Genomic DNA, 13,262 nt, shown 5'->3' with positions numbered 1-13,262 from the left:
TTGTCTCTCAGTGTGGAGTGTGTATTGTATCTCAGTGTGGAGTGTGTATTGTCTCTCAGTGTTGAGTGTGTATTGTATCTCAGTGTTGAGTGTGTATTGTCTCTCAGTGTGGAGTGTGGAGTGTGTATTGTATCTCAGTGTGGAGTGTGGAGTGTGTATTGTATCTCAGTGTGGAGTGTGTATTGTATCTCAGTGTGGAGTGTGTATTGTATCTCAGTGTGGAGTGTGTATTGTATCTCAGTGTGGAGTGTGTATTGTATCTCAGTGTTGAGTGTGTATTGTCTCTCAGTGTGGAGTGTGGAGTGTGTATTGTATCTCAGTGTGGAGTGTGGAGTGTGTATTGTATCTCAGTGTGGAGTGTGTATTGTATCTCAGTGTGGAGTGTGTATTGTCTCTCAGTGTGGAGTGTGTATTGTATCTCAGTGTTGAGTGTGTATTGTATCTCAGTGTTGAGTGTGTATTGTCTCTCAGTGTTGAGTGTGTATTGTCTCTCAGTGTGGAGTGTGGAGTGTGTATTGTATCTCAGTGTTGAGTGTGTATTGTATCTCAGTGTTGAGTGTGTATTGTCTCTCAGTGTGGAGTGTGTATCCAGAGTTCTTACCAGATCAAGAATATTTGATCATATAACCCCAATATCATCATCCCTGCACTGGCTACCTGTGAAGTTTAGAATTGACTATAAATTAGCTCTACTTATGTTCAAGGCTCTAATTGGTTTAGCTCCCACCTATCTCTCCAGTCTTCTAACACGCTACAATCCACCACGCTCTTTAAGATCACAAAACTCTGGACTTCTGGTAGTTCCCAGAATATTACAGTCCACACGTGGGTAGAGTGTTTTCGTATTTAGCTCCTAAACTTTGGAACAGTCTTCCTGACAGTGTTCGGGGCTCAGACACAGTCTCCCAGTTTAAATGTAGACTAAAGACTTATCTCTTCAGCCTGGCATATATTTAACACATCCCATAACCTTGTACTCTAGTACGTCTGATTAAATGCACATTATCATCTAGTGCTGCTAATATCATGAACGGCTTCTATGCTAATTCTGTTCCACTTGTTTCCCTTCTTCTCCCCATCCCGAGGCATCCAGAAATGGACCAGCTCCAGCCGGGTTCTGCTTTGTGAGGATTGGGGATTCAAAGCAATGCTGCCAATCTTATGTGGATGACAACAACCTCATTAATTTACATAAACATGCTGTATCGGCATCACACAACTGACTACACATAAATGCAGAAATGACATTATTCATATTGTTATATATCTGTTTCTTAAGTTATCAAAGGGAAGCACTTTACCGAATTAAATCAGTCACAGGCCGTGTAACATTTTCCAACCACCTCTTTACTTCACACGTGCATATATTTACCAACCACATGAACAAACCTCCCATCATGCCTTCTACTCCATCGTCTTAAAGACACAGACATAATTACAGTACATGACATCCCCCCCAAAGTTGAATAGAGACCATCCATTCAACCTGTCTCAATCTTGCCTGAACACATAACATACCTAAACATTATTTATAAAACACTACATTCTTTAAACAAACTCTAAATTTGTGAAACCCTGAACTTCTCAACAGCCCTTTTTAATCACCAAACAACCAAGAATTCAATCAATAACAAACAATCTTTGTCGAAATATGCCAAGGTCCCTGCTTTTGCAAGTTCATCTTTCAGGGCAATAAATGCCCTTTTCTGTTCAGGCCCGAAGACAAATTCTGTTTCCTTTCTGGTTAGACGTCTCAATGGCTCTGCCAAGGTTGCAAATTGTGGAATAAATCTGCTACTGTAACTGACAAGTCCAAGAAAACTTCTAACTTCAGAGGCGTTTTGTGGTTCTCGGGCTTCCACCACAGCTCCGACTCTTTCTTTGGTGGGCCCAATCCCTTTCTGGGTGAGCAGAATACCCATGAAGTTTAAACAATCCATGCAAAACTGACATTTTGCAGGATTCAAAGTCAGCCCACATTCTCTTAGACGCTTCATGACAGCATGTAGGCGTTGACTGTGTGTTTTGTGGTCGGGCGCATGCACAATTACATCATCCGAAATGTTTTCGACTCCCTGTATTCCAGCGAGTGCAGAAGCTACACTATATTGCCAAAAGTATTCTCTCACCTGCCTTGACTCGCATATGAACTTAAGTGACATCCCATTCCTAATCCATAGGGTTCAATATGACGTCGGTCCACCCTTTGCAGCTATAACAGCTTCAACTCTTCTGGGAAGGCTGTCCACAAGGTTTAGGAGTGTGTTTATGGGAATTTTTGACCATTCTTCCAGAAGCGCATTTGTGAGGTCACACACTGATGTTGGACGAGAAGGCCTGGCTCTCAGTCTCCGCTCTAATTCATCCCAAAGGTGTTCTATGGGGTTGAGGTCAGGACTCTGTGCAGGCCAGTCAAGTTCATCCACACCAGACTCTGTCATCCATGTCTTTATGGACCTTGCTTTGGTCACTGGTGCACAGTCATGTTGGAAGAGGAAGGGGCCAGCTCCAAACTGTTCCCACAAAGTTGGGAGCATGGAATTGTCCAAAATGTCTTGGTATGCTGAAGCATTCAGAGTTCCTTTCACTGGAACTAAGGGGCCAAGCCCAGCTCCTGAAAAACAACCCCACACCATAATCCCCCCTCCACCAAACTTTACACTTGGCACAATGCAGTCAGACAAGTACCGTTCTCCTGGCAACCGCCAAACCCAGACTCGTCCATCAGATTGCCAGATGGAGAAGCGCGATTCGTCCCTCCAGAGAACGCGTCTCCACTGCTCTAGAGTCCAGTGGCGGCGTGCTTTACACCACTGCATCCGACGCTTTGCATTGCACTTGGTGATGTATGGCTTGGATGCAGCTGCTCGGCCATGGAAACCCATTCCATGAAGCTCTCTGCGCACTGTTCTTGAGCTAATCTGAAGGCCACATGAAGTTTGGAGGTCTGTAGCGATTGACTCTGCAGAAAGTTGGTGACCTCTTCGCACTATGCGCCTCAGCATCCGCTGACCCCGCTCCGTCAGTTTACGTGGCCTACCACTTCGTGGCTGAGTTGCTGTCGTTCCCAAACACTTCCACGTTCTTATAATACAGCTGACAGTTGACTGTGGAATATTTAGGAGCGAGGAAATTTCACGACTGGATTTGTTGCACAGGTGGCATCCTATCACAGTTCCACGCTGGAATTCACTGAGCTCCTGAGAGCGACCCATTCTTTCACAAATGTTTGTAAAAACAGTCTGCATGCCTAGGTGCTTGATTTTATACACCTGTGGCCATGGAAGTGATTGGAACACCTGATTCTGATTATTTGGATGGGTGAGCGAATACTTTTGGCAATATAGTGTATCTCATGTTGATATTGTTCACTTGCGGATGATATTCCAAAAATGAGACCCTTGTATCTCCATTGTGAACCGCAAATGTTGTGATCTGGCGAGATTCTGGTGTTAGCTCTAACTGATGATAACCCCATTTAAGATCCAATTTGCTGAAGATCATTGATCCGTTCATACTTTGTAGGAGCTCATCTACTGTAGGAATGGGGTATCGTTCTCTGATGATTGCGCGATTGGCTTGTCGCATTTCAAGACAAAGTCTGATTTCAGAATTGGCTTTTGGCACGATTACGACTGGATTAACCCATGGGGTAGGTCCATTTACTTCTTCGATAATGTCCATTTCTAGAAGTTCTTTTATCTTTTCCTCCACAGGACCCCTTAGATTAAATGGTATTCTTCTTAAGGGCTGGGCTACTGGCTGGACTGTTTGATCTATGTACAGACAGATTTGCTTAGTTTTCAGCTTACAAACTCCCTGAAACACTTCTGGATATTGTGACTGAAGTGATTGTTTAAGGTCTGTTACTGCTGCAATGTCTGTGCCAATCTTGAGTACTCCAAGTTTCATAGCTGTATCTCTGCATAACAGAGGTTCACCAGTCCCTTTTATAACAATGAACGTGTACCATCCGACTGCCTATTTTTACATCACACTTGAAAGCTCCCTTTACTGGCAAAGGCTGATCAGATGAGTAAGAAAACAATTTCTTCTCTGTATCTGGATGGTATGAATGGCATTTAATTCTCTCTGATTTCAGTTTCTCCCAAGTTTTTTCATCAATGATATTACTGGATGCACCTGAGTCTACCAGCATCCTCAGATGAACATTACCCAAGCAAACATTCAGTCTATCTGTACATCTGCAGTTATCTTGAATGACAAATGCATATTCAGTCTGTCCTTCCACTTGGTTAACTGTTTGCTTAACATTTTTAGTTTTGCACATTTTTGAGAAATGGTCTCGTCCTTTACATTTGTGACACATCTGGCCTCGAGCAGGACATTTTAAATCTCTTCCCAAATGGTCTATATTTCCACATCTGTAACATTGTTTACTTATCTTACCGCCTTCTGCTTGTTGTTTTCCTTTAAATTTTTACTTTCGTATGCTTTCCTCCTTTTTTCCAGACTCTATTCACAGACTCAGTGTCAGGCTTTGATGTGTCACTCACGGATGATGCAGACATCTGTTCCTCTATCTGTTCACAGAGAGTAGCACTCTCTAACACGCAATCAAGTGTGAGATTATGTCCTTCCTCTAAAAGTTTCCGGCGCACATATGTTGATGAGCATTTGCCTACGATGGCATCCTGAATTTGGTTATTCATGTCATCCGCGAATGCACAGTCTCTCGTCGCCTGTCTGAGACGCGTTGCAAACTGTTGAACCGTCTTGCCGGAGTTTTGGGACAGTTTATAAAAGGTCTGCTGTGCATATGCAACATTCACTCGTGGCACGAAGTATGTATTCAAGGCTGCAACGGCTGTATTATAATCGTCAGCATTCCCCATATTTGGCAGTGTGGAGAATACATCTTGGACATCAGGTCCAGCATGATGCAAAAGAAGCGCTCTGCGTCGTTGACGAACTGACGCAGCGACACCCTCTTCAATTATAAGCCCTTTCCCATCTGCGTAAAGTTCAAATGATGTCAGCCCCCTTGTCCATCTTGGCCCAAGAGTCGCGGGATCTTTGTAGCACTCAAACGTACGAAGACCTGACTTCTCCATCGCATGCAATCAGTGCTTACACCCTCCAGGCTGCATCCTCGTCACCAATGTTATATATCTGTTTCTTAAGTTATCAAAGGGAAGCACTTTACCGAATTAAATCAGTCACAGGCCGTGTAACATTTTCCAACCACCTCTTTACTTCGCACGTGCATATATTTACCAACCACATGAACAAACCTCCCATCATGCCTTCTACTCCATCGTCTTAAAGACACAGACATAATTACAGTACATGACACATATTACACGCTCCAGTGTTTAGAATAATTCATAATCACACGCTCCTGTGTCACCCAAATGAGGATGGGTTCCCTTTTGAGTCTGGTTCCCCTCAAGGTTTCTTCCTCATACCATCTTTCCTTGCCACAGTCACCTCAGTCTTCTCACTAGGGGTAACATCTAGGACTGTTTGTCTGTTTGTTGTTTCTTATGTAAAGCTGCTTTGAGACAATGCTCTTTGTTAAAAGTGCTATACAAATAAAATTGAATTGAATTGAGTTGAGCTGAATTGAGCTGAGTTGAATTGAATTGAGTTGAATTGAATTGAGTTGAATTGAGTTGAGTTGAGTTGAATTGAATTGAATTGAGTTGAGTTGAGCTGAGTTGTATCGTCTCTCAGTGTGGAGTGTGGAGTGTGAGCAGGGCAGATTCTTCACCTGCTTCAGAAACTCTCTCCTGATCAGAGTGGAGCAGCTCCATCATGCTCAGGATGGAGGAATAAATCAAGAGAGTGTAAATAATTAGTCATTTATTTTACACTTCCTGTTTACACGTGGCTGGACTACAGCAGTGCATTCTGGGTAAGTCACCCTTGGAACTGCCCTAAAGAATGGCCAAGGGAAAGTGAATGAGGTGCACTGAAAAGAGGATTGGAACACAACCCAGAACCAGAGGGGATTATAGCAGGAGTGAGAGAAAGAGAGAGGGGGGGTGCAGAGAGAGAGAGACAGAGAGAGAGATGAACTGAAAAGAAAAATCCTCCATGCTTCTTGATCTGTGAATTCAGTTGTAAATAATTGTGTGTGTGTGTGTGTGTGTGTGTGCGCGTGTGTGTGTGTGTTTGTAGACGAGGAGCAGCCTTAATCCTACATAATCCAGAGCTAAAAGAGGATCAGTGTGTTGGAGTGACATACAGCTTTTCCAATCTCGTCACATCATCATCATCATCATCATCATCATCATCATCATCATCATCATCATCATCACAGCATTAACACTTTACAATGTCACAGGTTTATTTAGTGGAGCTGGAAATATTTCAGATGATTCAGTTTCTGTTCCAGACGTGATGTTCTGCTCATTCAGAGCTCAGACGAACACGGACACATTGATTTCTCATCTTCACACTCTCACATGGACATGTGACGTCACATCACAACGTACAAGATGAATTAAATAAACTGAAATAGACGTCTGTTCCTCACACCAAACTCAGACCACCCTCTAGTTCACATTTTATTTCCCTCTTTACACAAATCCTGAAAATAATCCTGGTAAAAAATCCCACATGCAGCTCCACTGGTGTGCTCTGGCATTTTTATTGTCTTTCTTTCCCAACCTTCTCCATGGATTGAGTTGACAAGTGTGACACAATGGTAAAGTCTGCAGGAATGAAGGTTTTAAATCAGATCAAATCATCACTTCAGATGGAAAGGAGTGTAAATCTCACTCATCGCTCACTTTTCCATCTGAGAATCTCTCAGCTCTTTTCACCTGCTGCCTCGTCCAACACACACACACACACACACACAGTGTCATCACAGTCATTATTTATTCCAAACTCTGTTTCCTTTCTACTCTGTCTGATTTTATCTCGTGTGCAAATTCAACACTGCAGTTATTCACTACGACTTTGTACAGTAAATAACGCATTATAACTTGAATATAGTAAATAAATACATATACAGTGTGTATGTTTGCAGTAGCAGACCGTCAGGGTCAGTAAGTCCTTCTCTGATGGCCTAAACAGCAGTGATCTGAATCACTGACTTGCATGTTAATATATTTAATATATTTTTCCATGAATGTGTATTAAATTATTCCCAATAGTCTATTCTCTACATTTCATAGCTTTTCTCTTGGTGCTGCTTGCAGTAGTGTATATTTATGATAAGTATTTATCCAATCATATTTCAGACAGTGGATGACATCATGTGTTGCCAGGGTGAAAGAAATCTACCTTAAGGCCTTCAGAATCAATAGTGCAGGCGCCCGGAGCTTAAAATAAGGGGCAATGAAACTGTTCCATTAACCAATCAGATTTCAAGTTGGCGTCAATGGGGTCATCTAGCAGGCGTACGATTACGTCAGCAATTTCCCGTCTTTTGATTGGATAATTGGAGTAGTCAGAGGCAGGGACCCGCACAAACTAAATAATATATATATATTTTAACTCACAATGGCTGACAGAGGAGAAGAAATCGATTTGGTCTCAGACATCCTTACAAATACATTTTCAAGGTGGACTTTACAAGAAAATCCTTTTGATTCTTTAAAGTAGTTGGTAAGATTTTTCAAGAACCATTTCTGCTTTTGGATTTTCTTTTATTTCTGGGTTTTCAGTTTGCCTTCATTCCAGATCCCCGGGGTGGGCTGTGGGTTTTTTTTGCTGCAGTGAAAGGGAACTTGTGAGACTGAATTGTGTTAATGTGTTTTTTGCTATATGTAATGTAATGTTATTCATGTTCTCTATAAGAGCCTGTGACACAGCGCACTGTTATACAGTGTTTCTATATTCTCTGCGTCTCATTTCGGATGCTGCGTCCTCCGGAGATTGCAGTTTGCTGCATACGGCATCAAGAATGTCTTTTTTAATGAAAAGTAACCGTCATAAAATGGACTATTCCTTGTGAGGTGTGAAATACTGTAGAATACTTTCTTTTTTACTTTGATATTTAACGGTTGACTGGTATCTATTGCCGTGGCGTCATGATAATGGTATAGAGGTGGACTTGTAAATATATATATATATAAAGAGAGAGAGTGTGAATAATGGAATATGAGCAGTGAGGTCTATACACACACACACACACACACGCACACGTACGGAACACAGAGAGTGTGTATTTACAGCGTGTGATTAGTGATGAACATCATGAATCAGTCATTCAACTCCTTCTAACTACTCATTTAAGTGAGTCAGATTCATTTCAGTATGATTCATGTGATTATTTGATCAGGTGTTGATGATTAATCTCATTGATCTCTATAAATGACTATAATCTAGACACTACATATAAAATTGTGCTTGTTTACACTGATGAAGGAAAGAGTTTTAATTTGCTGATGGATATTCAGAGTGTTGACCATATAAGAAAAAAGGAGACTCTCGATTTTGGTGATTTGGTCATTTAGGGTCAGAAGATTTGTCTTGAATAACCAACAGACAGAAGAAGTGACAGGAAGTTGTCGAAAGATGTCGAATTTTCAGAATCAGTGTGAGATATGTTTGTGATTGTGAATAGACTCACATAAAGAGAAATGATTCACTTAAAAGAGTCATTTAAAAGGAATGAATCATGAATCAACATCACTGCTTTACAATAGAAAACAGCAACATCTACAGTGTGTGTGTGTGTATGTGTGTGTGTGTGTGTGTGTGTGTGAGTGTATATACATGTGTGTAAAGCTATTGAGTGATTATATAGAAGAGGAAACAGGAAGTGGGGCAGATGGTTGAAGGTGATTCCTGCAGACTTTTAGCCACTTCCCAGCATTTTGGTGGCACGCTGGTTGGCCTCATCGATCCTGGTTTTGTTGGAATCAGCCTGAGACACAAAATATCAAACATATTTTAGATACACACACACACACACACCCATTTCTTCTTCTTCTTCTTCTTATTCAGTGTTTAATAATTTGAATAAAGAAATAAATGTTCCTCACCATCTCCATGATCCTGTCGATCTGGCGGTTCTGAGTGTCAATCTCATTGCCCATGTCCAGAGCCATGTGACGCAGGTTCCCGATGATGCTTCCGACCTGCTCCAGATTCTCATCCATCTCATTCTCACGCGCATCGTTCGTTACCCTGGAGACGAGTTATTCAGCTCGGACTCAGCAGTGGAGAGCATCTGAGGGATCTCTCTGCTCTAAAGCTCTGTTTCAGTGCACTACACAGTGTATACTATTCTATTCTGGAGGGAACAGGGTCCCACTGAGCCTTTTAACAACAACTTCATAACTGATAGAAAAACTGACCTGCGAATAAATCCACCGCTGATAGCCATCTGCTCACGTTCATCCACCACACGAGCAGGCTGACTGGACACTACACCATCCTGGTTATTTCCCCAATTCTGCCCTCGCTCTTTCAGCCTGGGAGACAGAGAGAGAGAGAGAATTGAATTTGAAAAAACTTTTATTTACATCTTCTCAGTGAAAACCAAAAAATAGAGAAAAATGTCATTTAAAGGATGGGGTTAAAAGGTAAATAAATAAATAAATAAATAAATAAATAAATAATTAATTAATTAAGACAGTGTATGTGCAAATTGCAGTTTTTCATCACAACACAACACAGGGCTCCTCTACAACACCAGGTTTCCTCAAACACAGACAGGTTCTTTGTTTTTTTATAGAACACAAAGTCAATCAGAATCCTGGACTTTATGAGTGCTGTAGTGACCATTACAACATTGCGGCAGCCATTCTGTTCAACCTGGTGCTTTCGACTGATGTAAATGCCCATTTTCGCTTGCCCCAGAACAAAGTTTAAAAGCTGGCATCGAGCTCGTCATTTGCATGTGTACCTAAAACCAAGAATAAATACTTTTAGTGAAAACTTTTCGTTAAAAACACTAAAAATATTCTGTAAAACGGTGAAGAGAGACTGTAGTCTGGAACATTCTGTAAAAGCATGAAAGATAGTCTCTCTTTGATTACAGAAGGGACACGAGTGGCTGGCCTGGGGACAGAGAACAGAGATAAAAGCATTGACCGCAACAATACCATGTAAAATTCTCCATTGTAAATCCCCAGTTCTTTTCGGCAATGGTGGCTTATAGAGTGACCTCCACTCTGGACGCTCTTCCTCACTCAAACCGTGGACAGTGCGCCAGGGTGTGTCCACTCTCCCCCTGAGCGACCGCATATTAAAAGCTTTGACACATGCTTTATAAAACGTTTTCCCAGTCACATTAAAAAAGTTCATGTTTGTGATATTTTTACAGTCCAAAAAGTGACCCGTGCCTTCCTGTCCACAGTCCACAGACAGTGCAAGTTCAGGAAACGGGTCCTCTGAGTCGGGGCTTTCAGTTCCACTAGAGTAGTCCATGAGCATTTCCCTCTCCTCACGCGAGATGACCAGAGTCCACTTTCGCAGCAGCTGGCTCACCGCCCTCTTTGACCTCACGCCTAGCCGAGCAGCTACTCCATCAACGTTCTGTAGGTGAGGTCCGGCGACGTCCACCAGGTGTTTGAGGGTGGTGACACCAGACGCGAGGAGAGACTGCGACAGTGAAGAGTCCCCGACGTCCAGCCGTGCCCCGTGTACCAGAGGCTCTCGAAGTAGCCAGTGAAGAGAGTCTGTGGCTGTGGTTCTTTGCACCCTAAAAAGTCTCCAGATTCTGAACAAGTTGTGATAAAAAGCAGGCAGTCTTGCAGTGTTCAGTCTCTCTGGATTCATTAAAAAGAGTGCCTTGTCCATTCTCATCTGCCCAAAAGATCTTAAAATGGCCCTGGACACTTGTTTCCAGCTAAAAAACTTTGAGCCGCATAAAAACTTCTGTAAAAACTGTAAACGAAAGGTTGCAGTTCTGCTCTGTAAATGTATAAGACCTTGCCCACCTTCCTCTTTGGGTAAGTATAAAATGCTGCGTGGCACCCAGTGCAACTTATCCCAAAAAAAGTCTAACAAAATCGACTGGATTTTCATTAAAAGGTCTGTAGGAGGGTCTATACAGGCTATTTTATGCCACAGAGACGATGCTACCAGATTGTTAATAATTAGCGTTCGCCCCCTGTAAGACATTTTAGGCACCAGCCACTTCCACTTTTCTAGGTGACCAGTTACTTTTTCAATGACCCCTTCCCAGTTTCTCTGTGTGAACGAGTCATTACCCAGGTACACGCCCAGATACTTAAAGCCTTCGCTTTTCCAACTTAGGCCTCCGGGGAGTTTAGGTACCTCGCCTACCCACTGGCCGACTAAAACAGCCTCGCTCTTAGACCAGTTTACCTTTGCAGAGGAAACCGCTCCAAAGTCCTTGGACACCCTGTGTAACATGTCTATATCACTCTGACTGTCGACCATTATTACAACGTCATCTGCGTAGGCCGACAGGCGGATAGCGTTCGGGCAGTCAGGGATTAAAACACCTTTCAGCTTAGCTCTTAGCGTATTCAGAAAGGGTTCAATGGCCAGAGTGTAAAGCATCCCTGAGAGAGAGCAGCCCTGCCTTACCCCCCTACACACCTTAAAAGGAGCACATAAGCCACCATTGAGTTTCAGTACACTTTCTATGTCACAGTATAGAATTTGTACTTTGGAAATAAAATCTGAGCTAAAACCAAAAGCATTAAGGGTTTTCCAAAGGTAGCTGTGTTCAACTCGATCGAAGGCTTTCTCTTGGTCTATGGAAATGAAACCGATATTCAGCCCAAAAAGTTTGGAGACACTGAAAATGTCTCGAACTAATGAGATGTTGTCAAATATGGACCTCCCGGGTATGCAGTAGGTCTGATCTGCGTTTAAAACCTCTTCCAGAACACTTCCCAGTCTTGTAGCTAAAACTTTAGACAGCATCTTGTAATCACTACAAAGCAATGAAACAGGTCTCCAGTTCTTTATGTCTGTCAGGTCCCCTTTTTTGGGTAAAAGAGTGAGGACTGCTCTCCTACAACTTAATGGTAGCAGTCCTCTTGTCAAGCTGTCGTTCAAAACCTCAAGTAAGTCATCCCTTAAAACATGCCAGAAAGATTTATAAAACTCTGACGGAAGCCCGTCTATGCCAGGCGCTCTGCCACACTCCATACTCATTAATGCTTTGTGCAGCTCTGCTGATGTTATATCTGCACTCAGCTCTGTATTGGAGTCATGTGACACTCGGGGCAGGTCTTCTAAAAAGCTCTGTTCTGTGGTGTGTTCTCTGTACTCACACTGATAGAGTTTTTCATAAAAACTAACCGCCCTTTTCCTAATGTCAGCTGTTTCAGATAAAAGGTGTCCAGACTCAGAGCGCAGGCTGTGAATAAAACGTTTTTGTCCGTTCTTTTTTTCAAGGCTAAAAAACAACTTTGAGGGGGCGTCCATCTGGTTTGCGTTCTGGAATCGTGACCTTATTAATGCACCTTGTGCTTTAAACTCAAGGAGGTCCGATAACTTTTTCCTTTTGACTGTGAGGGTCTGAATATGGTTCTGGTTCTCTGTGGACTGTGCTAACAACTGAAGTTCTGTTATCTCATCTTCTAGTTGTTTCATAGACCGAGCCAAATCCCTTGTGACATTATAAGTGTACTGTTGACACAACTGTTTTATTTGAGCTTTCCCAAAATCCCACCAATGTTGCAGAGAAATAAAAGCACTTTTTTCTTTCCTAAAATTTCTCCAGAAAAAAGTAAAAATCTCTATAAAATGCTGGTCATTCAGTAAAACTGTGTTAAAATGCCAGTAAGAACTCTTCGGTTTAATACAATTTAAAACTGAAACACATAAAACCAAGCTGTGGTCTGAAAAACCAACTGGACTAATAACACAACTTTTTATGGTGTTCATGTGATGCTTGGGAACATAAAACCTGTCTAACCTTGCTAATGATACCTTTCCATCAGCAGCATGAGCCCAGGTGTACTGTTTTTGAGTTTTATTCATATTTCTCCAAACATCACTTAACTCGTGTTTTTCAACAGTGTGTAGGAGTCTTCTTCTTGAAGGCATGTGTGGCTCTATATGGTTGTGGTCACTGTTTTCTAAAGTACAGTTAAAATCACCACCAACAAATAAAAACTCCTCTGTGTCACAAGTTTCTAAAACATTGCATAATTTATCTAAAAAAGCTATTCTTTCCACTGGGGAAGCCGGGGCATACACACAGATAAAAACCATAACATGGTTCTCTAAAAGAGCTCTGACTTTTAACAGTCTGCCAGCTACTATCTCTTCCACGCTGTAAGAGAGAGGTTTAAAAGTCTTCGAAAACAAAATAGCTACTCCTCCACTAACAGAGGTATTGTGGCTTAAAAACA

General features: G+C 42.1%; 1 protein-coding gene across 1 annotated transcript in view; it reads right to left on the bottom strand.

Annotated features, from left to right (window-relative positions):
• Window positions 1-6,832: 6,832 nt before the first annotated feature.
• The window catches only part of snap25b (synaptosome associated protein 25b), a 26,154-nt gene continuing 19,724 nt past the window's right edge, over window positions 6,833-13,262 (bottom strand). The window contains exons 6-8 of the mRNA XM_058400025.1: window positions 9,279-9,395; window positions 8,964-9,108; window positions 6,833-8,845 (exon numbers count right to left, since the gene is read on the bottom strand). Of these exons, the coding sequence (XP_058256008.1) occupies window positions 8,777-8,845; window positions 8,964-9,108; window positions 9,279-9,395 (331 nt within the window). The 3' untranslated portion in view covers window positions 6,833-8,776. The remainder of the gene's footprint in view (window positions 8,846-8,963; window positions 9,109-9,278; window positions 9,396-13,262) is intronic.

Source organism: Hemibagrus wyckioides, linkage group LG09 (genome assembly GCF_019097595.1).
Source record: "Hemibagrus wyckioides isolate EC202008001 linkage group LG09, SWU_Hwy_1.0, whole genome shotgun sequence".
In the NCBI taxonomy this organism is placed as follows: domain Eukaryota; kingdom Metazoa; phylum Chordata; class Actinopteri; order Siluriformes; family Bagridae; genus Hemibagrus; species Hemibagrus wyckioides.
Note: the sequence above shows the minus strand (reverse complement) of the source record. Positions and strands in the feature narration are given on the sequence as shown.